The sequence below is a fragment of the Rhinolophus sinicus genome, linkage group LG15 (genome assembly GCF_036562045.2).
Source record: "Rhinolophus sinicus isolate RSC01 linkage group LG15, ASM3656204v1, whole genome shotgun sequence".
NCBI lineage: Eukaryota > Metazoa > Chordata > Mammalia > Chiroptera > Rhinolophidae > Rhinolophus > Rhinolophus sinicus.
Window position 1 is genome coordinate 36,808,932 of NC_133764.1, and position 27,998 is coordinate 36,836,929.

The 27,998-nt window shown below is 55.1% G+C and overlaps 2 protein-coding genes across 6 annotated transcripts in view; both read right to left on the reverse strand.

Moving 5' to 3' along the window:
• Positions 1–2,749: 2,749 nt before the first annotated feature.
• FOXJ1 (forkhead box J1) lies at positions 2,750–7,639 on the reverse strand. Its single transcript, XM_019745570.2, has 3 exons — positions 7,509–7,639; positions 6,282–6,947; positions 2,750–4,532 (listed from the first exon to the last, which is right to left on the reverse strand). The coding sequence occupies exons 2-3, from the start codon at positions 6,777–6,779 to the stop codon at positions 3,765–3,767; spliced, it is 1,266 nt and encodes a 421-aa protein (XP_019601129.1). The 5' UTR covers positions 6,780–6,947; positions 7,509–7,639; the 3' UTR covers positions 2,750–3,764.
• Positions 7,640–8,824: 1,185 nt separating this feature from the next.
• Positions 8,825–27,998, reverse strand: part of RNF157 (ring finger protein 157) — a 66,082-nt gene continuing 46,908 nt past the window's right edge. For 2 of the 5 annotated variants that reach the window (XM_019745566.2, XM_019745568.2), the window contains 11 exons: positions 26,691–26,762; positions 25,985–26,144; positions 25,737–25,849; positions 23,627–23,865; positions 22,856–22,964; positions 21,127–21,238; positions 20,474–20,661; positions 20,135–20,197; positions 19,054–19,102; positions 17,274–17,384; positions 8,825–11,589 (listed from right to left, as the gene is read on the reverse strand). In XM_019745566.2, coding sequence (XP_019601125.2) covers positions 11,468–11,589; positions 17,274–17,384; positions 19,054–19,102; positions 20,135–20,197; positions 20,474–20,661; positions 21,127–21,238; positions 22,856–22,964; positions 23,627–23,865; positions 25,737–25,849; positions 25,985–26,144; positions 26,691–26,762 — 1,338 coding nt within the window. In that variant the 3' untranslated portion in view covers positions 8,825–11,467. Of the gene's footprint in view, positions 11,590–13,414; positions 13,456–17,273; positions 17,385–19,053; positions 19,103–20,134; positions 20,198–20,473; positions 20,662–21,126; positions 21,239–22,855; positions 22,965–23,626; positions 23,866–25,736; positions 25,850–25,984; positions 26,145–26,690; positions 26,763–27,998 lie in introns of all 5 variants that reach the window. The other 3 variants (XM_019745567.2, XM_019745569.2, XM_074320777.1) reach the window with 3 other exon arrangements.

The window sequence follows — 27,998 nt, forward strand, 5'->3', positions numbered from 1 at the left end:
CACCTGGGAACACAGAGTGGGACAGACACATGTACCCCAGGAGCATGGTGGCCCCCCAGGGCTTCCATGTGCCTCCTTGGCTCCCACTGGTCAGTGCAGCCCAGCATGGGTGGCCTGCCCTGCCTGTCACCTGTGTTTTCCTCTTCATCACACAAGAATATGTCAGCAGGACCTGAGGCCACTCTCCCACCCCATTGTTAGTGCAGGCCCTCCCTACACCCCCACCCCTGACAGGCCCGGGCCTGCCCCATGGGGCCAGCCCACTCCCCCCTGCCGGGAGTCCAAATACACCTGTTTACCTTTGGGCCTCAGCCCAAGATGGAAGTACACCTGACTCCTGGCCACCTCTCCCCACACCTGCCCTCACACTGTTCTTTGCCTGCCCTCCCCCTGCCCCTCTTCCTTCGGAAAGTCCATGGAGAGCGTTTCTTGCCCTCAGCTCAGCTCGGCAGGTGCCTGGCCTTTTGCTCCAGACAGTATGGAGTGTGGGAAAGACGGGAATCCCGGGGAGTCCCTGGAGCCAGGGGGTGACCTGTCCTGTGGAGCACGATGTGCTCTGGGCCCAGAGGGGAGGGCCCCCAAGGGCCAAGCTCCTGCCCTCTACTCCCATCACATTCCTGGCTGAGGGATACCTGAAGGAGGGAGGATGGGGCAAGGGTGGCAGGTTAGGGGTGGCTCCTTGCTTTGTGAAGGGCTGTCCCCAACACCCAAGAATGAATAGTTCAAAGGGATCTCACCTCAAAGGTTGGGCCCAAAGGACATGAGGAGCCTGATCAGAGTGTGCGTCATGGGCTCAAAGCCACACACTCCAAAAAGACAGGACCACTCAGTGCAGCACGCGACCCTGCATTCAAAGGCTGGACCTGCGGTGAGCATCAGTGGGGTGATCTGCAAAACTTGAGTGGGGTCTGTGGTCAGATGGGATTACCAGGTCAACGTTAATTTCCTGATTGTGATGGTGGCCCTAGGGTTATGTAGGAGTGTCCTTATTCTAAGGAAATACACGCTGAAGTAGTTCGTGCTAATGGGGCATCATGCCTGCAGCTTACTGTGAAATGCTGCAAAATATATTTTGATTGGGAGCACATCCAAGCTGTAAGTAAATATGAGGTAAATGAACATCTTTGAAAAATAGCCACCCAGCCAAGGTCCAGGGCAGGGATGGGAAGGACGGATGGGCTTTGAACTCACACTTTCCATCTCCCAGAGTCTGCCTGCTGACAGGCATGCAAAGCCTTGTGCGCCAGCCCCTTCTGAACCACCTCTTCACTTTGGTAGGATGGGGACCCTTAAAGATGCTGATGCCTGGGCTCCAACCCCAGAGATTCTGGTCCCAGGCACAGGGATTTTTAAGAGCTCCCCGTGAATGTCCCCTGCAGCCAGGGGTGAGCCAGAACCTCTGCTTGGCTTCTTCAGCCTTTCCTCGTGTAGTTGGGCGGTTCTGCTCGCCCCTGACCTTGCCTTTCGTCTCTCAGCATGGACTTAGGTAGAGGGTGAAGATGGGGTGGGGGCTGACCGTGGCATGCCCCACCTGTCAGTCCAAGGTGTACCCTCTTTGGTCAGGGCTGGAGGCTGATCCTGGGGGCCAGTGGAGAAGGCCTGAGTGCCCCTTGTTCCCGCAATGCTGGGGGCCCTGGAGAGGTAGGCTGGTGGGGGTGGGGGAAGGGAGGGAGGATTTGCTTGGGCGTGAAGAAAGCCCCAGAGCAGAGGCAGCCTCTGCAGCATGCTGTGGGGAGGGGTTGGCTGGCTTCTGGGCCCAGGAAGGCCCCCACCCCATTGGCCCTGCAGTGTGTTTGCCCTTCTGAAATATTTGGAATAATTAGCAAGTGAAAGCAGCAAGTTTGCACCGGGAATGCCAGGCTGGCCTAGAGCCAAGCTTGAGTGAAGGGAAAGAAAAGGGCTTCAGGGGAGAAAGGGGTTCGTGGAGGCTGGGCAGGATTGTGCAGGACAGTGCCCATTTGTGCCAGTGTGTGTGTGTGTGTGCGCGTGCGGGTGCTGGGGGAAGTGTGTACCATGAGGGTGTGCTTAAGGTGGTTTCCAGGCAAAGCTGGGGTGAGGGGGTTGAAAGGTGCAACGGTGTTTCACCCAAATATACATTTCCAGTGCCTCAGTTTCCCCATCAGAACCCTGGTAGGCTGGTTCCTCAGAGAACGAACCGCTAGTGTGAGTAGGTAGGAATTAGGGTCTGGGCACTTCCATGGTGGCCTTCCTCCTAAAGCCTGTATTGGGCCTGGGAGGGAAGGTACAGGCCTGGGAGAACATACGCCAGGGTGCAAAGTGGGGCGCCTGGGGCTGGGGCCCTCTGACCTCGCACCTTGTCCCTCCAGGAGAGGCCCGAGGGAGGGAGGTGCTGGAGATGGGCCCATGCCAGGCACCGCAGACTCAGGCAGACAAGCCCAGGCAGGCCCGCACAGTGGGGGACTAGTGAGCCAACCCTGGGCATGCTTGGCCTTTGTGAGTCCCCATGGCCAGGGAGGGGGCTCTGCCTCCTTTTGTGGGTACAGTTCTCCCCACTGTGCAGATGGAGGCACTGAGGCCCAGGCTGCAGGAGACCCCCTGAAGGCTGTCTCTTTGTCCCTTTTTCCTTGTGGACACAGAGGTTGTAGGTCGTTCATCAGAGGGCACTCTTCAGGCCGTTAGTGACCCCGCAACTGCAATTTCCTCCCAGCTGTGTCCCCCTCATCATCACAGAGAAGGCTCCCCTCCAAAAACTGGCCATCACCTTTTCTCAGAGAAAGTTGCAAGCAGGTCCATTTTCAGATTTTAAAAAAATTTATTTTCAAAAAATTTTTTTATTGTAAATAACTTCCCATGAAAAAGGTTACACTGCCCCATGAGGCAGGAGGGTGGATGTGGGATGCAGCCCTGGGGGGCTCAGGTGGAGCAAGACACTCCCTCCCACAGTCCAGGCAGAGGACCCGGGCGACCCCCCTTCCTGGTCCCAGTGGTTCTAGCAATCTCCGTAGGCATCCCTGTTAAGCCTCAGCTATGCTACACTCACTACATTAGTCTGTCTGTCCCCTCCCCTCCGCAGCTTGGCTGCCCCTGCCCCCCGGGAACCCCAACTCCCCACTGCTCTCAGCCTCCAGTCGGGCTCAAAAATTAGGGATTTCTACCTTCTGCCCACCTTTAGGGATGGGGCCAGGAGAAGACCCCAGAAGCCTTAGAAAATATCCTTGTCTTACCTGGCACCCTGACCTCATTTCTGTCTCTGCTCTCTGCCCCCTCCCCCCAGCTCTGCCCCCTCTACTGCCCGCCCCAGCCCCAGGGAGGCTTTGCCCAGAGAGGCCTCCAGGGGCTTAATTTGCTGTCACCTAATTAGCATTTGTTGTACCTGGGAACTTTCTCTGGGTACAGACCTGGGGAGGAAAGCGGGAGAGGGAGAAGCATTGAAGCCGAGGTGCTCTGGGGCGGGCCCTGTCCTGTTGCTTCCCAGCCGGGCCAGGGCCCCTCCAGGCTGCAGCTCTCACAGTGCAGGACTCGTTAGCTGGTCCCTGGGGCAGGGCAGGTGAGGGTTAATGAAACACTGTGTGTATGGGGGCTGGGGAAGGGAGGCAGCAATTCTGGTCCTGGGCCCCAGGTCTTAGCCTCCTGGGCTGAAATCTGAGGGTGGCCTGGGCCAGGGGCCCTGTGGCCTCGTGGGGCCAGCCTCAGGAGACTTGGCCCAGCTCCTGCCTGGGTGGTAGGGTTCCATGGGCCTGTGTTGGGGGGCAGTCTGGGCCCTGACTTGGGTGCTGTCCGGAAGTGGGGCGGGGCCTAGCCTCTTACAAGAAGGCGCCAACACTGGCCCAGTCTTGCAGGTCAGCGGCCAGGGTGGCATCCCCGGCCTCAAAGAGGGGCTCTGGAGGCAGGCAGCCACTGCCACTCTCGTCCCAGGGGTGCTGCAGGAATGATGTGGCCAGGAAGGTCTCATCAAAGTCCAGGCTGTCAGCAGCCTGCTCCACTGAAGGCCCCCAGGTAGTGGGGCAGTCGATGTGGCGGCCGTGGACAGTGAGGTCCACGTCCCCATGAGAAGCAGGGCTCAGCGGCGGGCTCAGCTCCAGGGCCTCCAGTGTGCCCAGCTCCCCACCCAGAGAGCCGGCATCAAAGACGGCCTCCCAGTCAAAGTTGCCTTTGAGGGGTTCCAGCTCTCCCTGCTCCTCCTGGGTCAGCAGCAGGGTGCTGGGGGGCCGTGGGACCTTGGCCACCCTCTTGGGCAGTGGCTGTTTACGCTTATGCCCAAGCCTGGCCTCGCCCGCACCCCAGCCCACCTCCCCAGTGGCCTCCTCAAACTCCTGCAGCAGCTGCTGGGCCTCGGTGTTCACGGTCAGCGGCCCGGCCCACGGGGCTGTGCTGGGCTCCTGCACGGCCTGGCGGGCAAAGGCCGGGTGGATGTGGACTGGGGCCAGCCGCCGCTTCTTAAAGGCCCCGCTAAGCAGGCGCTCAGCGTACTGGGGGTCGATGCGCCAGAAGCCCCCTTTGCCCGGCTCGTCCTTCTCCCGAGGTACTTTGATGAAGCACTTGTTCAGGGACAGGTTGTGGCGGATGGAATTCTGGGCACAGGGAGAGAGAAGAGACAGAAGACAGTTGGGTGAGTGGGAAGGAAGGGTTGGTGACGGGTGGCTGCTAATGCTCCTGCATGTCCTCCTACCATCTACTCTCTGACAGGGGAGGGGGGACAGAGGCGCTGCTCTGACCAGGAGGCTCTGGGACACCAGCCACAGGGCACCCGGAGCCAGGAGTGCTGTCGGGCGCTTTTGTTCCCTGTTGCTGGGATATCTGCCTGCTCAATCATCCGAGCCCTGAGCTGCAGGGTGGCTCTCAGTGCCACCCCATCCTGCCCTCCCTCCCTTACCCCACCGCTTGCGGCCTCTGGCCAAGGGCCTCAGCTCCCCCAGGGCCTGGACAGCCATCTCCCTCCACCGGGGCCTGGCTGGCCCTCTCTGTGGAGTACCATGAGGGTATGCTTGAGGTGGTTTCTAGGCAAAGCTGCGGTGAGGGGGCACTGGGCCACGGAGGTTGTGTGTGTGTGTGTGTACGTGCACACCTGTGCAGGCACACGCAAATGTGTGGAAGGATGAAATATGGTGGGATCTGATGACATCCCTTGTTTGTTAAGCGGGCTGCTGGCCTGGGCCCTCACCCCCCCGACCCCTTCCTCCCACCTCAGGCTGTGAGGCCTCAGTTGATTGTTACACAGCAAAGAGCATAAGTGCTCATTCCTGGGGCCCACTTCTGCAGCCTGAGCTTCTAAGGCTTGGGGTTGGGTGGGGTCTCTGATTTCTCACTGAGGCTACATATGGGAATACCTCAGAGTCTAGGCCCAAGCGAGTGTAGAAGACTTGAGACTGTGATCCTGTGGCCTGCTGCCTGTGGGTGCCCCGGAAGAGTCTGGGTATCCCTGGGGCCTCTGATCCCAACTAGCCCCTGATCCCAATGGTTGAAGACTCTCAGGGCAATATCTGCCCCGCCTCAAATCACCATCCTGCCTTGTTCATTCCTAGGTGCATAGTCTTATCCAAACCATGCTGGAGACAGCGGTCTGGGGCCTGGGCAGCAGGGTGGATCAGTGGGTAGTGACCCTGCCAAGGCTGGGATGTTTACGTGGTGGCCTGGCCCCTTGGTTGCTCTGCGCCAGGTTCCAGAGACTCGGAATATGAAGCCAGTGCAGGAGGCAGAGCCCCAGTGGAAAGCACCTGGCTCAGGTAATTGTTCCCCCAGGGAGGGTGACTGAGAAGAGGGAGAGGAGTGGGGGCAGGAAACTGGGGAGGGGCTGGAGAGGGGGGCTGGGATTGCTGCTTTAGGAAGGCCCCATTCCCCCTCCACTGGAACACAGCTGGCCTTCACACCTCCTGCACTCCATGGCAAGCCAACTGCATGCAGAGCTTGGCAGGGGGCGATGCTCCAGCTTCCGTTTCTCAGTCAGGTCATGACAAACTGTCCTTGGGCAAGGCAGTGTCTAGGAATCCTAGCACTTGGGACAAAAATGTGTCCCTCAGTCTATCACCCTCCCCTAGGGGACTGTGTCCACCCATAGTCTGGCTCTGGTCCTTGGGCTGAGCCTCCTGGATGAGTGAACCTCAGCGTTTGCACCCCTAAAGCCCTCTGAACATCCACCCTCCTTCTTCTCTAAAGTCAAATGAGGGGCAGTTCCAAGCACTGGGCTCCTACGGCCTTCCTCCTTTGGGGCCCTGGCTGCGCTGCACCTACTTGGCTGCGGATCTGGGATGTGAGTCCAGTCTGGGCAGGGGTGGAGAGGAAGAGAGTGGGAAGGGAGCGGCCACAAGCCGCACCTCCCCTACCTGCCAGGTTGGATCTGCATGGCGGAAGTAGCAGAAGTTGTCCGTGATCCATTTATAGATGGCGGACAGGGTGATCTTGGTGGCCTTGCTGGCCTGCATGGCCATGCAGATGAGCGTGGCATATGAGTAGGGCGGCTTCACGTGGGGGTTGGTGGCGTAGTCCACGTCGTCTGGGGGCGGGGCCTGCAGTCCCGGGGGCGAGCTCCGAGACGTGCAAGACGACGTGGGCTTGCCTGGTGTGTGTGGCTGCCCCAGGCAGGCGGGATCGGCTGCGAGGGGGGACCCCGGCGCCGCAGAGCCTGGAACCTGGTGGTAGCCGTGGGGGTCGGTACCCCCCGGGGGCAGGGTAGGGGCCTTGGCGTTGAGAATGGAGAATTCCTGCAGCCACTGCAGGCTGGTCAGGCTGTCATCCAGGGTGTCGGGCTCCTCCAGGCTGCCCTCCGGCCCGGCATCCTCCGCCGTCCCCGCTCCAGAGAGGCGTAGCCAGCTCTCCGCCATGTCTGCGGGGACTCTCCGAGGGGGCGGTCAACATCCAAGGGCTGAGCCAAGGGTGGCCGCCGCGCTCTCCGGCCCTCTGACTTCGGCAGCTCCAGTTACACAGCCTCCTGGACGCGCGCTTCCGTCCCGCGACCCGGGGGTCGCCTCCTCGGAATAGGAATGTGGGGCCTGCGGGGACCACAGCGGGAGTGAGCATTCTTCCCCCTCGCCCCTAAGAGCGGGGTGTGTGTGAGGAGGAAGGCTCCTCTAAAATCGTCCCCGCAGCCTGGAGGATCTTGTAGTGTGGAGGTCTGGGAAACAAGCAGAGCCCTGGGTCCGACCCCCCGGGTCCACCTCGCTCGCAATTTTCCTTTTTGAGGTTGGAGAGGAGACTTTATGAGCCAAATGAGGGAAGAGGACAGCGGCATCCAAGGCTATCCCCTTCTCCCCAAGAGCGGGAAATCAGACACCCCTACCCGGCAACAAATGCTAACGGGGCAAGGGAACCAAGGAGGGCAGTACGACGGGGCGGGGAACTGGGGAGGTCGTCTGATCTTTGAAAAGGGATATTAGGATGGAAGATCACGGAGAAGGAAGGGAACAGGACAGAGTTATGGGGACGGGAAGTGAGTTACCCCCAAACTCCTCAGATGTCAGTCCCCGGGCCCACCACTTCCGTCGGGGACCGATAGGAGAGCCGGCTGGTACCGACGCCCCTCCCTGCCGCCCGCAGCCCTCCCTGTCCCTTACCTGGCTCAGAGCGCTGCCCAGGCCAAAGGAAGGTTCTGGAAGAAGTTCTTCCCAACCCTGTGGCTTTCTGCCCCCAACTTCAGGGCCCCGGTAGCGCCGCTCGTCGCCCCACAGCCCGACGGCGCTTCTCTGAGCGCCAGCGGCCCCGGGACCGGCATTAAGTAGCCGCTCCAAAGGCTTCTCCTGTTGCCATGGCGACACCCCGCCCCTATAAACAGCTTTCGCTGCTGCCATTGGTTAGCAGTATCCAAGGAGACCGCGGGCTCTTGCCTCTCTATCTGGCGGTAACTCTCCTCGAACTCCCTCCTTCTGCTGCCCTCTCCCGCGCCACCCAGCCCCCTACCCGCCACCGCGGCTTGGGCTCCGCGCATTCCCGCCCAAGGGAATGGAGAAGCGCGCAGGGCTCGGAGAAGCGCGCGGCTCGGCGCTCTGGTGGAGACCCCGGCAAGCCGTTTGCTCCGGGAACCGTACTCCCGCCCCGCCCCTTCCTGTCCCAGCTGCTCCGAGGCATCGACGACTCCAAGGACGCAGCCCCGGGAGCGGGAGCCAAGGCTGGGAGCGAGCTCAGACTTGGGAACCGTGTGCTGGGGGTTTCATTTCCTCTCCTCTGGGCTGCGAGTGACACTCCCTCACGTTTCCGCGGCCTGTCCCTCCCTCGCGATCCGGAGTATCGGCTCTGCTGTCCGCGGGCAGGTCTGACTCTCCGATGCCACCTGCCGCTCAGGTCCGCAGAAATGGCCGTACCGATCGCAGACACACCAAGGCGGGTAGGGTAATCCATTTTCCCGGTAAGCGGCTTCCTCCCCACCCCTGACATTCCAGAAACTTCTGCGGAAGTGTTCTCCCTCCTTTCCAGATAGCTTAGGAAGTAGAGCCCGTGAGTCAAACTCAGAAAAGCCATGGACTTGCCAAAATCTCATAGCGGGGTCATTTACCCCATTAATTTCACCAACCTTTAAGTGACAGCGACTAAGGGTGGAGTCACCCCGGGACTGTGGCCCTTCCTCCTCCCTTTCCCTGGCCTCCCTCCTGTCACCAGCTTTTCTGCTTTTCAATTATTGAGGAGCTGCAGTGTTGGAAGTTCTCGGGTTTACAGGAGCGGGTGGGGGTGCGAGCTCCTTACTCAGGCGTCAGCCCAGGCCCTGGAGGGCTCGGGTGGGAAGCCTGTGCCCAGGGGATGGTATCAACTCCTACCCAAGGGCATGTCCTTCCCACCCCTTGCCCTCTTCCACTCCTCCACTTCCAGATCGTCTTGAGTAAAAGTATTAGAGGGCTGGAGAAAGTCGGATAGAAACTTTTCACAAATAGGCCAACTGTGCAGTTAACAGCTCTCCTTCCTGTGTAAACAGGTTTATTCATTTTTAGGAATCATGCAGCAATCCATAAATATTGCATCCTTGATGTCCCCACTGTAATGTGCCCACGAGTGTAACTCCAGGGAGTGAGAGGGGTACACAGATGGCACAACAGTACACACACACACTTGCACACACCAGGTGTGCAGATCCTAAAGTAAAGTGACCAACAAGCGTGCCAAGATCAGGTGGACAGGACACTAACTCTCCCCAGGTGAGACGGCTTAAAGTGTGTAGGTCTGTGCCCAGGAGGCGTCCCAGCATGGGCCTGAGCTCTGGTGGGATGGAACTGGGTAGGGGAAGGAAGAAAAGCTCTGAGGAGGCCTGGATCACCACACCACCCGGACGCCATGGAAGAGCTCACACCTGAGTGTGGCCTGAGTGTGGCAGGAAGGAGTCACAGGCCTCCAGTTAGTCTATGTCCTCGTGTGAGAAGCCAGGCCCCAACCCATTCTCTCTGGGTCAACTTATAACACGACCGTCTCCAGATGATGGATGGGCCAGTAGGGTTGGCAGCTGCCCTGTTCCCTGATCAGGCTGACTGAGGACCAGCCCCTTTGGGTGGGATATTTCTGCTTGCCAAAGATTTAAATGAGAACAAGATGAGTGGGAGGGAAGACAGGAAGTGTCTGAGAAACTAGGAGTGAAGGGCCCTTCTAATGCAGATATGGCAAGGCCTGGACGAAGCTTTCTGAGTCTCTTTCTGGGAGAGGACAAAGACCCCCCAGAACAGGTGAAGATAATGACTTCCTCTTAGGGTTCCTGGCCACTGTGGCTACTGTTTACCTGCATCTCCTTCATCTCAGGTAACACCACACTGTGGATACTACCTGCTGGGAGAGGAGGTGGGTCTGTGTGCCACCACCCTAGGCTAAGGGGAGCTCCAGCTTCAAGGAATCGGGGAGTGGGGTTATTGCTCAGATCTTAAATAGGAAAGGTGGGAGAAAGAAAGGCCATGAAGTGGGGCCTGAACCAGCAGGGTCCACTGCAGGATTTCAGACAGGGTGGGTATGGGAACTCAAGACAGAAGCTTAGAGTCCAGCGCGGCTCATATTACATCTGTCAGAACAAGTCACCTCCCCTCCTCCGCCCCATACCAGGGCAGGATGTGAGCCACAACCCGGGAGGGTCACCACATACATGGCAGTGCACAGAAGCCACACAGAACGTGCAGTGGATCCCCTGGCACTGGGCTCTCTGAGGCCCTGGAAATGGCTCTGAGAAGCTCTTCTAGGGTGACAATTCCAAATACTAAGACAGGCCATCAGGAAGGACAGAGCCACATCTCAGCCTCACATATTGTTGTATCTAGCTTTGCTTCCCAATGCTGTGCTGTCCACTAAAGCACAAAGCAAGAGCAGTGTGGAAACCATAACACAACTGTTGAGAGCAGAGTAACTCTGCCGCTTACGGTCTCGCCTCGCTGTTGCAGCCCACTTCACGGGGCTGGGGTGGGCACGAGGCGTCAACAACAGCTCTAACTCTCTAATGAGCCTGTGGAAGGCAGTACCGCCCCCTCCCCTCTCAGGCCCAGGAGAACTGGAAGGCAGGGGAGGAGAACGTGGGGGCGGGGAGCTCCCAGAGGGGAAGGCCCTGGCTCCCAGCCCCCTGCTGGCCGGCTCAGCACTTTCCACCGTTTCCGTTGGGGCTCCTGGGCCCCAATGGGAGGATCACTGGCCCAACCTTCCCTCAGCCCATTTCTTCAACTATTAACAAAAAGGGGTGGAGACGGGGAAATAGGGATACGAATGCCACTTGACAGGGCTGTCGTGATGAAATGTGATAACATATGACAACTCCTAACACAGTGCCTGGCGCATAGAGGTGGTCAGAAAGTGTGGTTTTTGAAATGTCACCTTAGGATGGGGTCCCAGTCCTTCACGAATGCACCTGACCCTAAGAAACCCGCCTGAGGGTAACTGTTTAATGGGGGGATTCTCACGTTCAAGGCCTTCTTCCTAAGCACACAGACACACAAGGCACAGGAGACTAGCTCGGCTGCCAGAAGGAAGAACTGTCTTTTCAACCAACCTTTTGTTTGCCACCATGTCCCTTGTCCTCCAGAAAGGAGCTTTCTGAGGGAATCTCTATTTACAGTGCAATATGGCTTTCCCTTCTCACAGGAGTCATCCCCCAACCCCACCCCAAATTGGAGGTTTCAAATTGGTTAAGATGTCCCAGAAACCAGAAAATGCCAGGTGGGCGTCTGTGATGAAGCCGCGAAAACTCCAAGTCGTCTTGTTCTAACCCCTAAGGAGGAGAAAGATGAACTATCAGCCTGTGGACCTGGGCGTCACCTGAACGAAGATCAAGCAATATGGTGGGAAAATTCCACAGCATCTCTGCAAAGGGTCTCATGAGGCGCAGTTCATCGATGGCTTGCGCCCACAAGCAGAAAGGAGGCTTCCGGTCCCTTCTGAGGGGAGGGATCACGGTTATGGCAGGAGATGAGGCTGGGAGGAGCAGGCTGACCTCAGTGTCCAGCTTTCCCACGTATCCAAGTCTCCATGTGTCTTGCTGAGCATGCCCAGGAGGCCAGCGATCCAGTGAGGCCAGGATGGCCCACGGGGACAGGCAGGCAGCCCTGCGGTGGGGGCGGGGCTCTCAGACTGCCAAAGGACCCCACACGCAGGGCCTGTTCTCTGCGTCCTCCAGGCTGCTGGATGATAAGCGCCGGTGCTGTGTGTTGTGACGGCTGACTACGTTGTCATCTGCTTGCCAGGCACCTGGAGGAGAGAAAGGAAGGTTATAGGAGCCAGACCGTTGGCCAGGTCCAGATGGTGTCTCCAGCAGGGCAGCCCAGGAGCTCGGCACAGACGTAGCAGGATGCGTGTTACCTGAAACTTGTGTGCACATGCCGGCCACATGGTGTGAGAGCATGGGCAGAAGTGGGCGCCACCAGGTGCAGGGGGCCACTCCTGCCCCACCGGGCTAGGTAGGCATGACCAATGTGGCCCACTGACAGAGGGACACGCAGGAGGTTCCTTGTTTTGTGAATGTGCCCTAGGATCCACTTTTGTATTTCATTTGTTTTGAACTTGGGCCATGTGTTATGGCGGACAAGGAAAAAGAAAGTGGGTCTAGCTGAGATCTTCCTCAGAGCAGGAAGAAGTGGAGGGGACGCAGACGAGTGTGTTCATTTGGGCCCAGAGTGTTAGCATTCTTTGTTCGCTGGAGGTTGGGGGGCCGGAAGTGACTGGCTGCCCAGCAGGGTGCCAGGGACCCAGTGGCACTGGGGGAGGACAGGGCGATGAGGGCTCCAGCACCCCTTCCCCCACACCTGTTGCTCTTCATCTCTTTCTGATCCGAGCAGCAGCCTAGCAGCCACTGAGGTTTGCTCTCAGCTGGTGCCATCAACCCCAGGAGACATTAGCCCCAGAGCCTTAGGGTCCCACAGGCATCACCTACTAAACACATCATCCCCCCCAACCTGGCTTCTTGCATGTGGAGCACCAGCTGCTGTGGTGCAAAGCCCTTTCTTCTCTCTCCTTCGTGCTCTGTACCCAGTCCATCCCTGCCCCGTTGTGCACGCCCCAGTTACGTCTCAATGTCATCAGATCACCTGGGCTCCACTCCCAGTTCCTGAGAACTGACTGTCAGCCCAGACAGGTCACTTTCCTTACTTCACAGGGCTGCAGTGACAACAGGTAGCGCGGGACAGTGCTGAGCAGGGTACCGGCTGGCAGGCTGTGCTCAACAACCAGCGCCCCCAGGCTTTGCTTAGCCACCCTCATCTCTTCCCTCCACCTCGCCTTAATGGTTCCCCCAGCCCACAGCCTGGCTCCAACCAGTGCAGCCAGAAGCTGCTGTGGGAGGAAAGGCAGGGCCGCAGCTGCCCACACGCTCGGGATGAAGACCCAACTGCCCAGGTTAGGGAAGGCCTTCCCTCCTCTGGCCCGCGGACCGCCCAGGCTGCACCCCCACACCCTGCCCTCAGCCCCCAGCCCGATGAGGCCCAGAGGATGCCCAGCATACGCCACTCCACTCCACTCCGAAGGCTCCCCCAGTCTGCACTGCCACCCACTTCTCACTGCGTGGAAAGGGTGGAATCCCTGAGCTCCTTGAACTCCGCGAGCCTGTCAGCTCCCCGCAGGCCAGCTCTGAGGGTGGGCCTGAGGCTCCCCGCGTTCATATTTGAGGGAGGACAGTCACAGATGTGTGGGGTCGGCCTCAGGTTCGGCCAGCCCAAGACACGAAACCCTCGAATGGCAGAAACACTAGGATTAAGCGGGTATAAACTGCTTATTTCCCAGAAAGGTCCTGCTGTGCGAATCCATCCTAAGGCTCTAATGGTGCAGGAGATGGACACCAGGGGAAGAGAAGTAAGACAGGACATTCTCAGGTATCACTCACACCTAGTGGGAATTGGGGGACCTTTAGTCCCTGGGTGGGGTACTGGAGCCTGGGATGTGGGTCTGCAGTGCTCTGTGCTTCTGAAGGTGGCACTCTAAGTGGGACAGGGTGAAGAGAAGGCAAGGTTGCCCTTTAAGTTAGGAACCCCCAAATAAAATGAGTTGTTTGTTCATTTACATAATTTGGTAGATCTCATACCTATTCCTCAATGTTTATGGGGCAGGACTCCGGAACTGCGGCTGTTTGGTAGGAAAGACCAAAAGCAAATGGTAAACAGGAGAGAAGACACACATGCATGCACAAAATAAAAACACCGTCACTGTCGCCACCAGCAGCTCGCCAGGAGACCGCAACTGACAGGCTGCCTGCTGAGTTTCACGTGGGTCCACGATGCCAACACCACCATTCTAGAATACTCAGCCAGGGCCAACCACCAGTTCCTTCTGGAACAGCCTCAAGACTCAGATCTGAAGTCTGTTTTGCCTGGCCTCTTGATATGCTCTCGGTGGTATCCTTTCCCCTACAGAGGACCCTGACGGCCCTCAGAAAAACCCTGCTCTCTGCTCCACCAGAGGGCTAGCGTGGCTGGACGAAGAAAACCCAGAAAACTCAGGAGGACTTCCCGAGCGAGTGCTACCATTTTTTCCAGCCCTTCAGCCAGAAAATGGAGCTTGGAGGTTTAAAATCCTTTACGGGAGATGGACAAAGGTACTTTCCACTCAATCAATCCCCACTTTGGGGAATCAGAAATAGGAGCTTAAGAGACCTCTAGAGGCAGATTTGGGGAGCACATTTAGGGCAATTGCGCACACCTCTTTCCTGCCTCTGCCAAACCACTAAGTAAATTCAAGGCTATAATGGTTCAATTGCCTTGTAGAGTTTCTCTCCAGGGGAAAGAAAAAGTTAATTCGGCTTTTTCCTTAGTGTCTATGAAGCGTAAACTTTCCTAGTAGCACCTTAGTCTTGGGTCAGTTATTCCTCTTGAGAGGAGTGAATTGAATTTCAGGTCTCCTTAAGTATTTTTAGATTTCATTGGATATGCCCACTCCTGTGCAATGCAGTCATTTAAAAATATATTTGCATTTCCACTAACACACCCAAATCGTCTTTGCTTTTTGCCATCACATACACTCCCCAGAGCTTTTTCACAGAATTATCACTGGTCCCCTGACCACTATCCTGCCACTTGTGTGATATTCCATTAAATTCCTTGGAACCACCTCTACTTAGCATGGCCCTGAAATTCTAATCTGCTCACCACCTACACCTGTCACCTTAGATTTCTTCCCTTTGAGAACTTTTCAGAACCTCCTCCCACCCCCTTGGTTGTGGGGCCCAAGAAGGCCCAGAAGCCTCTTAGGACAACTCTCGGTGTCACTGATGAGTATGGTGAAGATGGGGACCTGAGTGGTCCTCACCACTGGCTGGATCTCCTGACAGAGCATATGTGAGCATGGGGAGGGTGGTGTGCGGACAGGGAGAAGGGGGGGTACTCCCCAACCCCACTTCTCATTGGCCCTCCGTGCAGGGAGTGGGAAGCTGTCCCGATATCATAGGAACCCGAGGGCCGAGCCAGCGGCAGGTATCTCAGTTGTAGGATGGGAAGTTTCACCTGATGGCTGAGGGAGAAGAGGCCCATTCATTCCATGGGACCTACCAAAATGGATACGCCTGTCACTCACCCAGCAGATGCTTCCAGGGAGTTCCCCAGCACTTTGCTACCAGTATAAAGCCAACAGCAGAAGCAGAGAAGCGTTTTACCATGAGAGCAGATGTGGTTACCCTGTTCCGTATGTCAGAGCCCTTGAGGCCTCTGGTGAGGTACCATGGGACAGTTCACTCAAGTGCTTACACCCGAGTCCCGCTCCCAACAGCCGTCACCGGCATCTGGTTTCATGTCTGGCTTCCACTGTGAACTCACATTAATCTCAGATCAGCTAACTCCTGAGATCACCACAAGGAGCCCCACAGGCCCTTCCTTCCTTCCTTCTAGGTCTCGCTTCCCTCTCCCTGCAATCCCATCAGTGGAATAAGTACCAAAAAGCAGGCTGGCCAGAGGGATCAGGAAGAGGACGCAGCAGAAGGAATAAGCTTAAAGTTCCACCAGCCTGGTCGGCTAAAACCATTCCCAGCAGCTCCCTCTGCCAAAAAAATGGGGGTGGGTGGAGAAGCCGCCCGAGGGAGGCAGGAGCCTAGATTCTCCCCTGAAGCCCAGCGAGCGGACGGCCGATGTGGCTGCCACAGACACAGGGCCGAGTGAAGGCAGAGATGTCATCTTCCCCAATTAGTGACCAAGGATGCCAAGACCAACCTTGCCCGTAACCCTTGCACAGAAGCATGTCCATTTTTCTGGAACAGGAGTGACTATATCCTCACAGATATTTTTTCTTGGAAAATGTTGGAATATTGAACACAGGCCCTTGCCAGTTGGGAATGGAAACCTACGCAAGAGCCTCTGGGATGGGCGCAGGCCCAGCAAGCTTGGTGTGGGGCGTGGCATAGCCAGGGAGGACAGTGTTGGCACAGAGTGAACATGAACTTTCATACGAAGTCTAGGGAACGTAAATGAATTTAAAAATAAACAAACCAGACAGACAGATTTTACACTTGGCAAAAAGACGTGGAAAACAAATGGACAGACAGAAGCGAGGTACAGAGTGGGGAGGCGGGGGGTGAAGAGTACCCTGGGCTCCAGCAGCTCCAGGCCAGCCCTGACTAGGTCACCGCTGACAGAAAATGCCCCAAGAGCCCTTTGAAAGGCTGGAGAAAGCATCTCCCAAGATGTACGGCTCGCTCCCCTGCCACAGCCTGCGCAGGGCCCAAGCGTGTGAGGACCCGTGTCTTTCACAGGCTGATGGAGAGTGGCAACCACAGGACGCTGTGTCGCCCCAACACCTCTGGCCACTTCGCTGAGCGAGTAAAGCACTGGACCCATATGATGTGGCTGTTCTGAAGCTGAAATAAGCCTTCATTTGCGGGGATGTTAGATTACAGACAACAGTGTGAAGGACAATCTCTGCTGTCAAACCGGGAGCAGTGGCTTTGACCTAGCCGGCGTGGGCAAGGCTTGGCTTTACAGAAGTGGCCTGTGGAGCCCTGAGTGAGTACATGGGGCAGAAGGAGGCCGGAGCACAGCGTGTGACTAATGTGGCTCCGCTGTGAGAAACCAGCCTAGATTGTTTCGCATCCTGAGAAGGAACACGGCCGGCTAGTTGACAGTTCTGATTAAATCTCAAGTTAGGGCTCCAGGAAGCCTGGTCACTGGCGACCCCTGACCTCTCCTTTGGGATCCAGGTCTAATAAGTACAATGCAACTGAGAACCCAAAGCTCACGGGCTCACAGAGCCATTCGCTAGTCTGTAAAACGTTGGCGCTCAAATTCCTCCCTGATCTTATCGTGTTTCCCTGAAAATAAGACCTAGCCTGACCATCAGCTCTAATGCGTCTTTTGGAGCAAAAATTAATATAAGACCTGATCTTATTTTAATATAAGACCGAGTATAATGTAATATAAAATAATATAGTATATATAATACAAATAATATATATAATATATATTATAATATAATGTAATGTAATACCGGGTCTTATATAAGACCAGGTCTTTCATTAATTTTTGCTCCAAAAGACGCATTAGAGCTGATGGTCTGGCTAGGTCTTATTTTCGGGGAAACACGGGAGCTAAACACATTTGTTCTGAGGAGCTGCGGATGCCCTTTTTAAGGGCTCGGGCTCTTTCCAAGACCACCCTAGAAAGGTGGGGTCTGCCTCAAAGTTCTTGGCCACCTGCCATGGGGTCTGCAAGATGGCGATGGAGGGGGCTGGTCAGACCAGGCGGGAAGGAGAGGACGAATTCTCCTCGTGTTCTCCCTCAGAGCACCAAACTCAAGGACTGTCCTGAGGCCTCCTCACTTCCTTTCAGCAACAGGTTTTGTAGCACAGCCCAGGGCCTCTTGCTGGAGCTGCAGGGCAGGAGATGGGTGTCCCAGGGTGAGAGCAGGGGTGTGAGCAGGGGAGCGTCTCCCACCAAGTTCATGTTCAGCAGACTGCCACTCACCGGGTAAGCAGACCTCAGAGCACAGCTTATTGTCCAGTGCTTTCACGCTGGCGATGTCAAAGTCATTGTTATTGTCACACTCCATACCTAGAAATGCGCATGTCCTCTGGCCTGTAACGGAGTTAATGCAGTTAGACAGGGGCTGGCTGTATTTTTTCTCTGCTTTGCTGTCCTTAAAATAAAAATCTTAAGGATGGAGACAAAAAAAAAAAATCAAATCATATGTTAAAAAAAAGACAATAATTAGGTGGGTAAAGAGTGGACAATAAAGGAATCAAATTGTGTGGGCATGTCCGTGTTGTTGAGCTAGCCTGCTCGGTTTCCTAAGTGGCCCCTTTCCAGCCATTGTTCCGCAGCGTGCCAGACCCCTGGGGGGGGCGGCTGGAAGGAGGACCCAGAGCGGGGCTCTGCGGGAGGGGGAAGCTGGGGCGCCGTTGGTGAGGCTACCGGTTCCTGCCTGCGTCTGTTGGGGCTGTGGGGCATGTTATGGCCGTGAGGCTCTGCAAATGACAAACACACAGGACAATTGAAGGCTTCAGGGTCCACAGTGTCGGGTGTTAAATCAGAATCATGGCATTCTGAAAACTCTGATCGCTTTTCTTATGAGACCCGTTATTTTGAGTATGTCTTAAGGGACTGACCCAGAAGCCTACAGACATGGTAGACGGGAAGGGGGAGTTTTAGAAGTGATTTTTTTCAAACTCCTTTTTTTTCTTCCCTCGGTGAAAGGGAAAAGATAAAACATAAATCCACCGTGCGGGCTGCAGAGCATCCGGTGGAAACCACCTGTGGCCCTGCATTTGTCAGAAGCAAATACTCTACTGGGGGGAGGGACAGTCACAGAGGGAGCTTTGAGCACTGAAGACATCACCCTCCTCTCGGGCTGGCGGGCAAGAGTGTGAGGGAGGCACAGCCTTGGCAGCCACCCCTCCCCAGGGGCTGCTTGGCCAGCTGAGAGGGGTCGAGTCCACATGCACACCCCGAACTCCCCAAGCAACGGCCAGTGCCAAAGCAGAAGCAACTAGGATGACATCTGCGTCCAGGCTGGGTTCCGGGTCGACTTTGAAGGTGCCCTTCTGCGGGAGGCACCTCTGAGCAGCAGAGGGGAGAGATGCCAGTTTCTGGAACACAGCGGGGACCTTCCCAGCTCCACTCCCTTCTTCCTTCTCCCTCGCCCTGCAGATCAGTCCTGCGAGCCCAACTAGAAACAACGTTCTTCCAACGGAACATATGACTGGGGCCCCAATTCTGGTAACAAAACCGCTGCAATAGCTACAGAACGCTTGCTTGTCTATACTGAGCTGCTGGCTCCTAAGATCCCTGTCACTGTAACGGGAGCCATTGTCTTCACTAAACCAAAACCAAACCAGCTGCCTGAGAGTCCTTTCTCCCCAGTGGAGGAAACCGTTTTGCTGCTGCTGCTAAACTTCGGGGGCTGCTGGAGCAGCTCTGGGGGGCTCAGCTGAATGACTGCAGCAGGAAGGGAGGCGCTGGCAGTTGCACAAGAAGCTTCAGAACCTACTCGATGTCAGCGCAGAGCTACACAAATTCTCTGTGCATCCTCCGCCTCATCGCCGTGGCTAAGCCAAGAAAGAGCGGGGAAGGCGACCGCGCTCCTCGGCACTGGCCTGCGTTCCTGTGCCATCAGGAAGACAATCTCTCCCCAGTGGCGCACCCCTGAATCGTGTCCCCACTCACATCCGTGACCCCTTCTGTACCTTAGAAAGAACAACCCAGGCCCAGAAAGAACTAGAAGAGGAGCAAAGCCCAGGTCTTTTACCATCTTCTTGTGTGGGTGATCCATCCTCTTCCTCTAGGACACCGTTTCCCTACGACAGAAGGAAGGCACTCTGAGTGAGCAGGCAGTAAAATGAGTCCACGACCGGAGGTTAGGGCACCGACCGCCCACGCGATCGAGAATCCACATATGACCTGAGTGGGCCCTCTGCACGCATGAAATCCCAACCGTGGATCGAAGATACAGTTGACCCTTGAAAAGCGTGGGTGTGAACTGTGCTGGTCAAAGGTCAACTGTGTCTTCATGGGCTGAAGGCAGAACTCATCATCCTGACAGCGTTTAACTCCAGGCCCTACGCGGATGGCACACATTTCCCATCTGAGTGTGAGGTGCCTAGGAGGCCCCGCAAAGGCAGAGGTGGAGGGGTGAGGCGGGGCCGGTCATGCCAGGAACGTCAGGAATAGCCGTGGTCAGACTCTAGCTCAAACTGTTTTCTAAGGTAGAAATAACAGTGGTCCACTGAAAAAGCAAACAGTGAGCTCATAAAACTTGCAGAAATCCTTTAGGATCTCCAACCTAATCCGGATAACTCCTTCGAGAGCATCTGGCCCAAGACAAAATTCTAGCACCATCACTGTGAGCTGGGCATTTCCTGGCCGTCCCTGCCCCGCGCCTCGGTCAGGGCACTTCTCACACTGAATTATAATCCTGTCCTCCCCATTCCCCGCCCCCCTGGCCAGGGCTCCTGGATGGGTATAGAGGGTGGGGGGCAGGCAGAAACCAGGTCACTTGGGTCTTTATGCCCCCCAGTGCCAGGCAGTGCCTGTGGCACAATCATCCTTTGTACATCCTAAGTGAATGAAGCACAAACACTTTCTCAAGGTCTAGGGTCTGGCGGGAAAGTGTTCCCTCTAGAACCCACACCTTGCCTGTTACACAGGGAGCAGAGCCCTCTGCTAATGACAGGCCACCGACTGGGGTGAGCGGCTGCTCGTCCCTCCACCCGGCACCCCTGACTGGCCTCCTTGGAAGGCTTCTGCCAGAACAGCGCCATCCTAGCTGCTTCCCCCGCCAGCGCCAACAGTCCCTCTGGGAGGCCACACGGCGACCCTGTTGCTGTTACCTCTGCATCCTGCTCGTCCGCAAGGCCGACAAAGTTGCTGTCTGCAGACGCCGCTGACATCACCTGGAAGAGAGCACCACGATTCGCCGCACAGACACTCCGGTTCTCCCACCCAGTGTGCCTGGCAGCAAACCCCAACCAGGTCCTCTGGGCGGACGTGGTGCCCAACGGGATCAGGGCTGAAGGAACCTTCAGTCACACCCCAGCCCTCATTCCCCTGGCTCTCTTTCCAAGCACGGTGGGGGCTCTGCAGATGTTGCTGGCAGCCCCTGCAGGGAGCGACGTGGGACACACATGCGGAGCACAGAGGGGCCAGCACGTCCCGTGCCCCTCCCTTACCTCTCCTTCCTCTGAGGGGGCCCTGCTGGCCGCCTGTGGGGAAGGGAGAGCCTCTCCCTCGTCTTCAGTGCCGGGGGCGATGTAGGAGCCGGACATGGAGGAAGCCGTGTCCGTGCTGAGCTGGGAGTGCTGGCTCTGGGAGGACAGCATGGACATGACCGATGGGGCCAGGCTGCTGCTGGCAGGGTCTTCGGAGACAGGAGACAAGGGAAGGAGATGAAGAAAGGCCAGGTTTCGGGGAGCTGCCTGCCCAGGAGCAGAGCTCGCTCCCTGTACCTCGCAGCGAGGACCACTGTGGCCTCACCTTGCCCTCACCTGAAAAGGTTTTAGAGTTAAGGTGTTCCACATTTTAGAGCTCAGAACTCAACCTCGGGACCAGGGATTTGCTTCTCCCTGTCAGAATGTTCAAGAGGGACCTTGCGCGGGCAGGACTGGCAGGGAGACACCTGCTTCTCCCCCAGCTCGGCGGCCAGAGCGCCATCTCCTCATAGGACAGCAGGGCCCCCTTCCCGCTCAAGTTGGGGCCTGCGTGGCCACACACCTTAGGTATGAATTTGCAGCTCCAGGTCTGTTCCCGAGGAAACATTAGGGGCGCTGTGGACTAGTCTGAGGGGGAGAACATGCAAGCGATCGCTCCCTGCTCCCTCATGTACCTTCTGGGGAGGAAATCGTGGAGGAGAGAGGCGTCCCTGTGCAAGATGACTGGTCAATAGGGCCCGATGAGGACAGGGTAAGATTCTCGCTGTCTGGAGTTCCGCCACATTCCTGGGGGACACGGAGGACGCACTGGTCAAACACACTGGAGGAAGGGTGACAGGGCGGGGACGTGGGCAAAGAGGAGGAGGAAAGGGGACCCTGGGAGGGACTGAGGCGACATGTGTGACAGGCAGAGGCAGGCCATCTCTCGTCTGTCATCACCTCTCTCCAGCCCTGGCCTGGAATGGCTGTCTCCCAGGGGAGCTGCAGACTTCAGTCAACACACCCTGCCCGAGGCACAGCATCTGCTGGGGCCATACAAAGACTGCAGCTCAGGTGACACAGGTCACCCAGCAGCTGTGACATGGGAACACCCCAGGTTTCCCTGGGGTTATAAACAGCCTTCCTTCTGAAGGAGAAGTACACAAAAGCAGCAGAGGTCTCACTGCCTGCTGGGCCTCTCCACTGGGGTGTCGGGTTGGTTCTGAGACAAATGCCACCTTCCCTCCCAACCCGCTTCTCACACCCTACCTATCAGTCACCTGGACGGGCAGAGGCGAAGTCCTTGGGGTCTCTTTTCCCCAGGCGTCCTTTCATCTTACTTCTGGCTTTCCCCCCCGCCTGGGTACTGGAGTAGCCCTGGCTGGCCGGTCTCCTGCCTAATCCAGCTACACACCTCCGGCAGGTGGGCCTTGGGGAAGCAATGCTCTCACGGAACCACTGGCCTACTCAGAGGCCGCACTTCCTGCTCTGTGACTTGGCATGTGCTGCCACCTGGAATGCTTCTCTCACATTTCTCTTCATGTCTAAAGAATTGCAAGGTTCAGCTCAAATGCTACCCCTCCATCACACCCGTTCTGGTTTCTTCCACGCGACGTAATCTTCCACGCCTCTGCCACAGCACCGTATTGCCCCTGTTTTGGGTGCACTTGTGTTCTCCTTACATTCATTCATTCATTCAACAAACACTTAACTGAGCGACAACTGTGTGCCTGGTACAGTACATGTCCTGTGCCCGCTAGATCACGAGCTCGTAAGCACAGGAACCATTCTGCCATCTTTGTATGCTCATGGTACCTGGCTCACTGCCTTGCCAAGACTGCGAGAATGACCCTCGTTAATAAAGTCTGTGCAGGGTGCGCCGGGAGGAAACCCCATCGTCTTCACCTCACTGGCCTCCTGGCACGCTCCCCTTCGGGGCTGCTCCACCCGCTGTTCCTATGCCTAGAACCTCTTTTCTCAGACGTCTGCATAGCTCGCTCCCACCCGCCTTCGTTCTCTGTTCACAGACCGCTTTTTAAGACAGCAAGGCCCCACCTCTGGCCTGGACACTCCTTTCTCCCTCTCCTGTCACACTCATCCACAGCGCCGTCTGACACACATTTTCACCTACTGGCTTTTGTGTCCGCCGCCACCCCACTCTCAAGAATATCAGCGCCCTGAGGGCAGGGACCTTTGCAGTGCCCTCACTGTTGCCATCCTCAGCACATGAACAGTGCCCGGTAAACAGCACAGGCCCCATACACTGCTGAACGAATGAATCCAACGCAAGTGTTGCTGCTGTCTCAGAGAGTGTTCCAAAGCGGTTTGATGAATGAATGACAGCAGATGGACCGAAGAGGCAGGAAGGTAGGAGACAAGCACTTGCAGTCTACCGTTTAAGAAAGGGGGGGCAGTGCAGGTTACCTGTGCAAGCTGCTGAGCTGATGGCCTCGGAGAGAGGTGCGTCTCAGATTCGCTGCAAGAGCGCTCATCATCGTCTTCGTGCAGCACAGATGAGTTCTGGGAGAGGGACCTGGAACGTCCGGGAGAGGCAGCTGAGCCGACACCCATTTAGAGAACGGAAGTGACTGACCAGACTTCACAGGAGGACGAGGACCATGAGGGGAAGTGAAGGGAACCCCCAATCTTAAGGAGTAGGAAGGTGGGAAAGAACACCGGGAAGGGACTGAGACCTTTTCTGGGTGTCAGAAAATGTTTCTCTTTCGCTCCTTCAATAACTTGTGTCTGAATTTGGGAAAAACCACTGACCTATTTAGGGTCTTGATAGTTTCATCTATAAAATACCCTCCTTTACTCCGTCACAGAAAACTTGTCATGACTGGAACCTGGTTGGATTTAAATGCCTAAGAGATACATATCATGAGGTTCCTTCAGGCTTCAGACTCAGCAGTGGTCCCCAGGGGCCGTTGTCTGCCCTATACCCATGGCCCCTCACCCCAAACAGACTGCATAATAGATTTGCCTGCCTGGATCCTCCTGGGTACCCTAAGGAATGGGATAACCTGCCCCCCAAGTGTTAGCCCCAGGTCTTCAGTGAAACAAGAAGCTCTGAGGACGGCCCAGAGGGTCTATGTTGCCCAGGGGACTCAGGATGGGAGCCAGCCCCAAGGGGGTGAGGGATGATTGAAAGCACCCCCCATCCCGCCCCACCACAGCCAAGTGCTGGCTACTCACTTGGACAGACTCCTTTTGAGCTTGAGTCCTTGGCTGCTGCAGTCAGACAGGCGGTCCAGCGGGGAGAGTGTCCTGACAGGGGGCAGATGGCCGTCGCTGCCGTATGCAGGCAGCATTCCTGAGAGGTGGCCATCTCCAAGCACGCGGAGTGGAGGGACGGCTGGGGACGGGGTGAGGGGCCCGTTGAGGGCCTCCAGAAGAGACACCACTTCATAGCCTGGCGGAATGTTCTCGGAGGACTAGGGGAATCAGAGACAGGTTGAAAAAGTAATGAAAAGCTCTTCGTTTTAAGGCTTGATCATGTTTGTTACTCTGCACTGGAAAAATGTTTCCTTTTACATGTGGTCTGGCGGGGGGGAGGGGTTCTGTCAAAAACAGCTTCTGTATTAGAGGCCAAAGGAAGATAAAACGTCAAAGAACCACATATTACCACATATTCCTAGATTCTGCTTATAGGTGAACCTCCCAGTGTTTATTTTTCTGATTGTAATAGAAAATTAGGAAATTTGAGAAATACATAAAAGTAGAAAAAAGGGGGGAAAGTCAGTGATCAACCACCCAAAGTAGTAACTTTTATTAGCAGTCTGGTGTATTTTCTCCCAATGTTTTTCTCTGTACTGTTTACACACTTATAATCTATCTGTGACTAACAATTCTACCTGCTTATTTCACTGACCATCAATATTTTCCTTCACATCTGTCCCCTTTCCATGGATACTGTACGTTTTCTAACTGTCCCACTGGCACAGTTGTGTCCGACATTTCCGACTGCGAACAAGTTTTTGAGAAATACCCTTGTGCATAAATCTCTTCTCTTCAGATTATTTTCTTGGTATTCAATTCTTAGCTTTAGACTATCAGGTAGATGTGTTTTTAAGGCTCTTGAGAAACACAGCTCTTCTGTTTCTTCAACAAGCTTTCTAGTTACACTCCTAAAAGCAGTACCAAAAGCCGATTTCATTCTGCCAGCAGGGGTATCTTTTAAAAAGTTTTTAAATTTGGAAGGTGAAAAATGGTATCGCATCTTAATTTGCATAGTGTTATCATTAAATTTTAATGTGACTGACTTGTAAAACAATCATGGTTAACCAGCTATGTTTCCTCTTCAGAGAATTTGTTTTGTATCCCTTGCACATCTGTCTACTGTTTTATTCATGAGCTGTGCAAAAATGTTAGCCTTGCCTCTTGATGTAAATGTTGTGAAGACATTTTTTTTTCCTTTACATGATTTGCTTTTTGCCTTTTAATTTTGGTCATCTTTTACACTTCTGAAGTTTAAAATTTTTTACCTGGTAAAATCCGCACATTCCTTTTTGTAGTGTTCCACTGCTTTAAGCCTAGGGAGCCTTCTCCCATCCAGCGTCAACCGAAGGGTCAGCTTTAATTTATTTTAGGTTTTTAATGTTTTTATTTTATTTTATTCTAGGTTTTTAATGTTTTATTTGGTTTGCTTTATTTTAAATACAGTTAACTACTTACGCCATTTGGAATTTGTTATCTGGTGAGGAGTAAAGTGCTAAACTGGTCCTCCGCAGAGTTGACTCATCCGCTCAATACCACTGACTGAATAGTAAACCTCTTCCACTAGCGTGTTCTCTACAGAAAGTCACTATTTGCTGGGCTATCACCACAAGGCCTGGCGGCTCTCACACTCTCACTGCCACTCTGAAATGGAGGCAAGTTACCTCATCTACTCTGCTCCGATGAAGCCATGAGGTTGGATAAAGAAAAAGTTCCCTTCTTTGAGGATTCAGATCAAGACCGTAAATTACATTCAAATCCAAAACAATCGCCCCCTTGTTTCTGCTTGGGGGCGTTCTGAGTTGGACCCCCCTGAGGGGAAACTGCAAGCAAAGGGCTCTAGGCATGGTGAACAACAACGGGACGCGGGGTTCCCCAGGAGGAAAAGGGGATTTAATGGTCAGCGTCCAGTCTTCCGTTGTAATATTGGTGGGTTTTAACACAACATGGTCTCGGCCAGCTTCCTAATTACTTCCACGGCCAAAGTTTAATGACGCTGCAAAGGCATGTAGAGAAGGAGAGGCGGGACAAGTCAGCAGGGAGACTATCGTGTTTGCTTCCCAGGCTTGTGGCTCTGAGCCCAACTTACGGAATGCTCCTCCGAGTCAGATGTCTGGGATGAGATGATGGGGTTAAAGCTGGTTGGGGACAAGGGGCCCAATTTTTTCCTCATGGCTCGGATCTGAAGCAGCGCCCGGAAGGCTGCGAAGAAGAAAACAGGCGATGGCACCCCCGGTGCAGAAGTCAGACAGAACCCCTGTCATTGCTCCCAGTGCCCACCAGTGTTTGGACCCAGCAGAGCCCACCCGCCACTCGTCCCCCGGCTCGGGGGCTTACGCAGTCGGCAGATGGGGCAGTTGTTGGCCTGGTAGCGCAGGGTGTCCGCACAGGTGTTACACAGGCAGAGGTGGCGACAGGGCAGAATCAAGGTGTCCCGGACGTCCGACAGACACACCACACACTCAGCACTGTTGTCACTGACTTCGTCCTCAGCCACCTGGCGGGGGACACAGAAGTTTAGCCAAGGACACCAAGACACAAAGTATGGCCCAGACTTTCTTTACGAGGCAGTTTGCCGGAAGCGCTGAGACAAGTAACAAGAACAAAATCTCCCATGTACATTGGACTTTATAGTTTACCAAGTGCGTTCGCATACTCGGTTTCACTTATTCTCGGAACTGTGTGTTGTCTCACGTTCATCCTAGGAGGCTCAGCTCTGCCCCTTGCTCCCCACCCCCACCCCGACAGTCTGAGCTGAGGGGCCTCGGAGACCACACAGGGAAGGGAGAGGGCATGAAGAACCCTGCCAGGAACGGAGCTCTGCACAAGGACCAATCCAATGTGGCCTGCTTGTTTTTCATGTCCAAAGTGATGTAAGTATAATCATCTAAAGTAAGGACCAGGAAAACACCCTTCTCGGACCAAACTGAGCGAGTTTGGTGCCAGGGTTTCGCACGTGGCATTGCTAGATCCTGGCTTCATCAGAGAATTTCTCACTCTGCCTCCCGGGAAGAGTACACTCAGAATTTGGGCTAGAACTTGCCTTGGAATCTTGTGTGTTGTACTTGTTTTCAATTCCATAGATCTCCTGAAGGAGGTAGCTGACCCCATCTACCTGAAGAGCAAATGGACAAGTTCAAGGGCAGGCTGATTTTACCGACAGATGAGAGTGAGAACTCTCCCCCTCCCTTGGTAACCAAGGACTACTGGTTCACAGTGAAAAAAATCAAAGGCCTAGACAAGTAAAGGATGCTCTTATTTCCTTCTGTTTTCTCTTTGAGGGGAAAGAAAATCAAATGTTTAATTCACCCGCCATTATACCCAATTATACCCAATACATAAAAGTTCACCAATACAATAATAATACTTGTCCTGCCTCTTACTGTTATGGACGGTTAAGAAAGGTGTAGATTAGAAAAAGATGGAGGATTATGCATCAAAATATGAGCATTAGCTATGAAATAAAAGCTAGGTTTAGACATTATAAAAATAAAGGGATGGAAAAGAGGAAGAATAAAGAGAAGGAGTGAAGGAAAAGGGGAGGGAAAAACGGAGAAGACCTTGAAGGAGAGGCCAGCTGAGCCCCCGCCCCTCCCTGCCACAGAGCACCCCATCTCCAACACACAGCAAAATCACCCCTGCTGACCCTGTTTCTTAAAACCCCAACTTCAATGTCCAGTTCCACTCCCACTAGCCCGGGCCAGCCAGTGCCAAAGCTGGCCCTCCCCTTGCTTCTTACGCGAGCCCAGTCCTTTCCTCTGCCTGGTCTCTGTCCTACTGATCCCCTCCCTCCTCTAAGGGGATACTGGCCTGTCACGGATTCGTATCCCACTCTCCTGTTGGACAAAGTCTGTCAATCTCGCCACAGGAAAATAGATAAGCCATTTTCCTTGAGCTACCCCAGCCATCCATCCCACTGAAGCAGCCTGGAGAACGAGGCCTCCCCAGGAGGCAGCCCACCGAGGCCTGGCCTTTCCAGGCAGTACGTTGGGCCCAGGATCCGTTTCCTCCTCTGCCTCTCTTAAAACCTGTTTTAACTTAGTGATTATATTAGAAAGGACACTATCAACAAATTTAGACTAAGGTATCATTGACTACTATTGCCCTCATTCAGAGGGGAGAGCACTTAACCCAAAAGAATGATGTAGGATTTCAGACATCTATGACCCATCTGCAGGCAGGCGTGGGGTGGGGCAGCTGCCAAGCTACTGGCACCACGCTCCCCTCCCCACCCACCATGACTCTCCTACTTCTGCAAGAGTAGAAAGTGCGGGCACAGAGTGGGGTTAGGACTTCTGGCAGACAAATGCCTAACTTGCTGATCATACTGGAAGGGGGCAGGGGGTCAGCA

Coding starts and splice junctions, on each gene's coding strand:
- FOXJ1 (XM_019745570.2), bottom strand. CDS start 6,779: ATGGCGGAGAGCTGGCTACGCCTCTCTGGAGCGGGGACGGCGGAGGAT. Junction 4,533..6,281: donor ATGCAGATCCAACCTGGCAG/GTAGGGGAGGTG, acceptor CCCTGTGCCCAG/AATTCCATCCGCCACAACCT.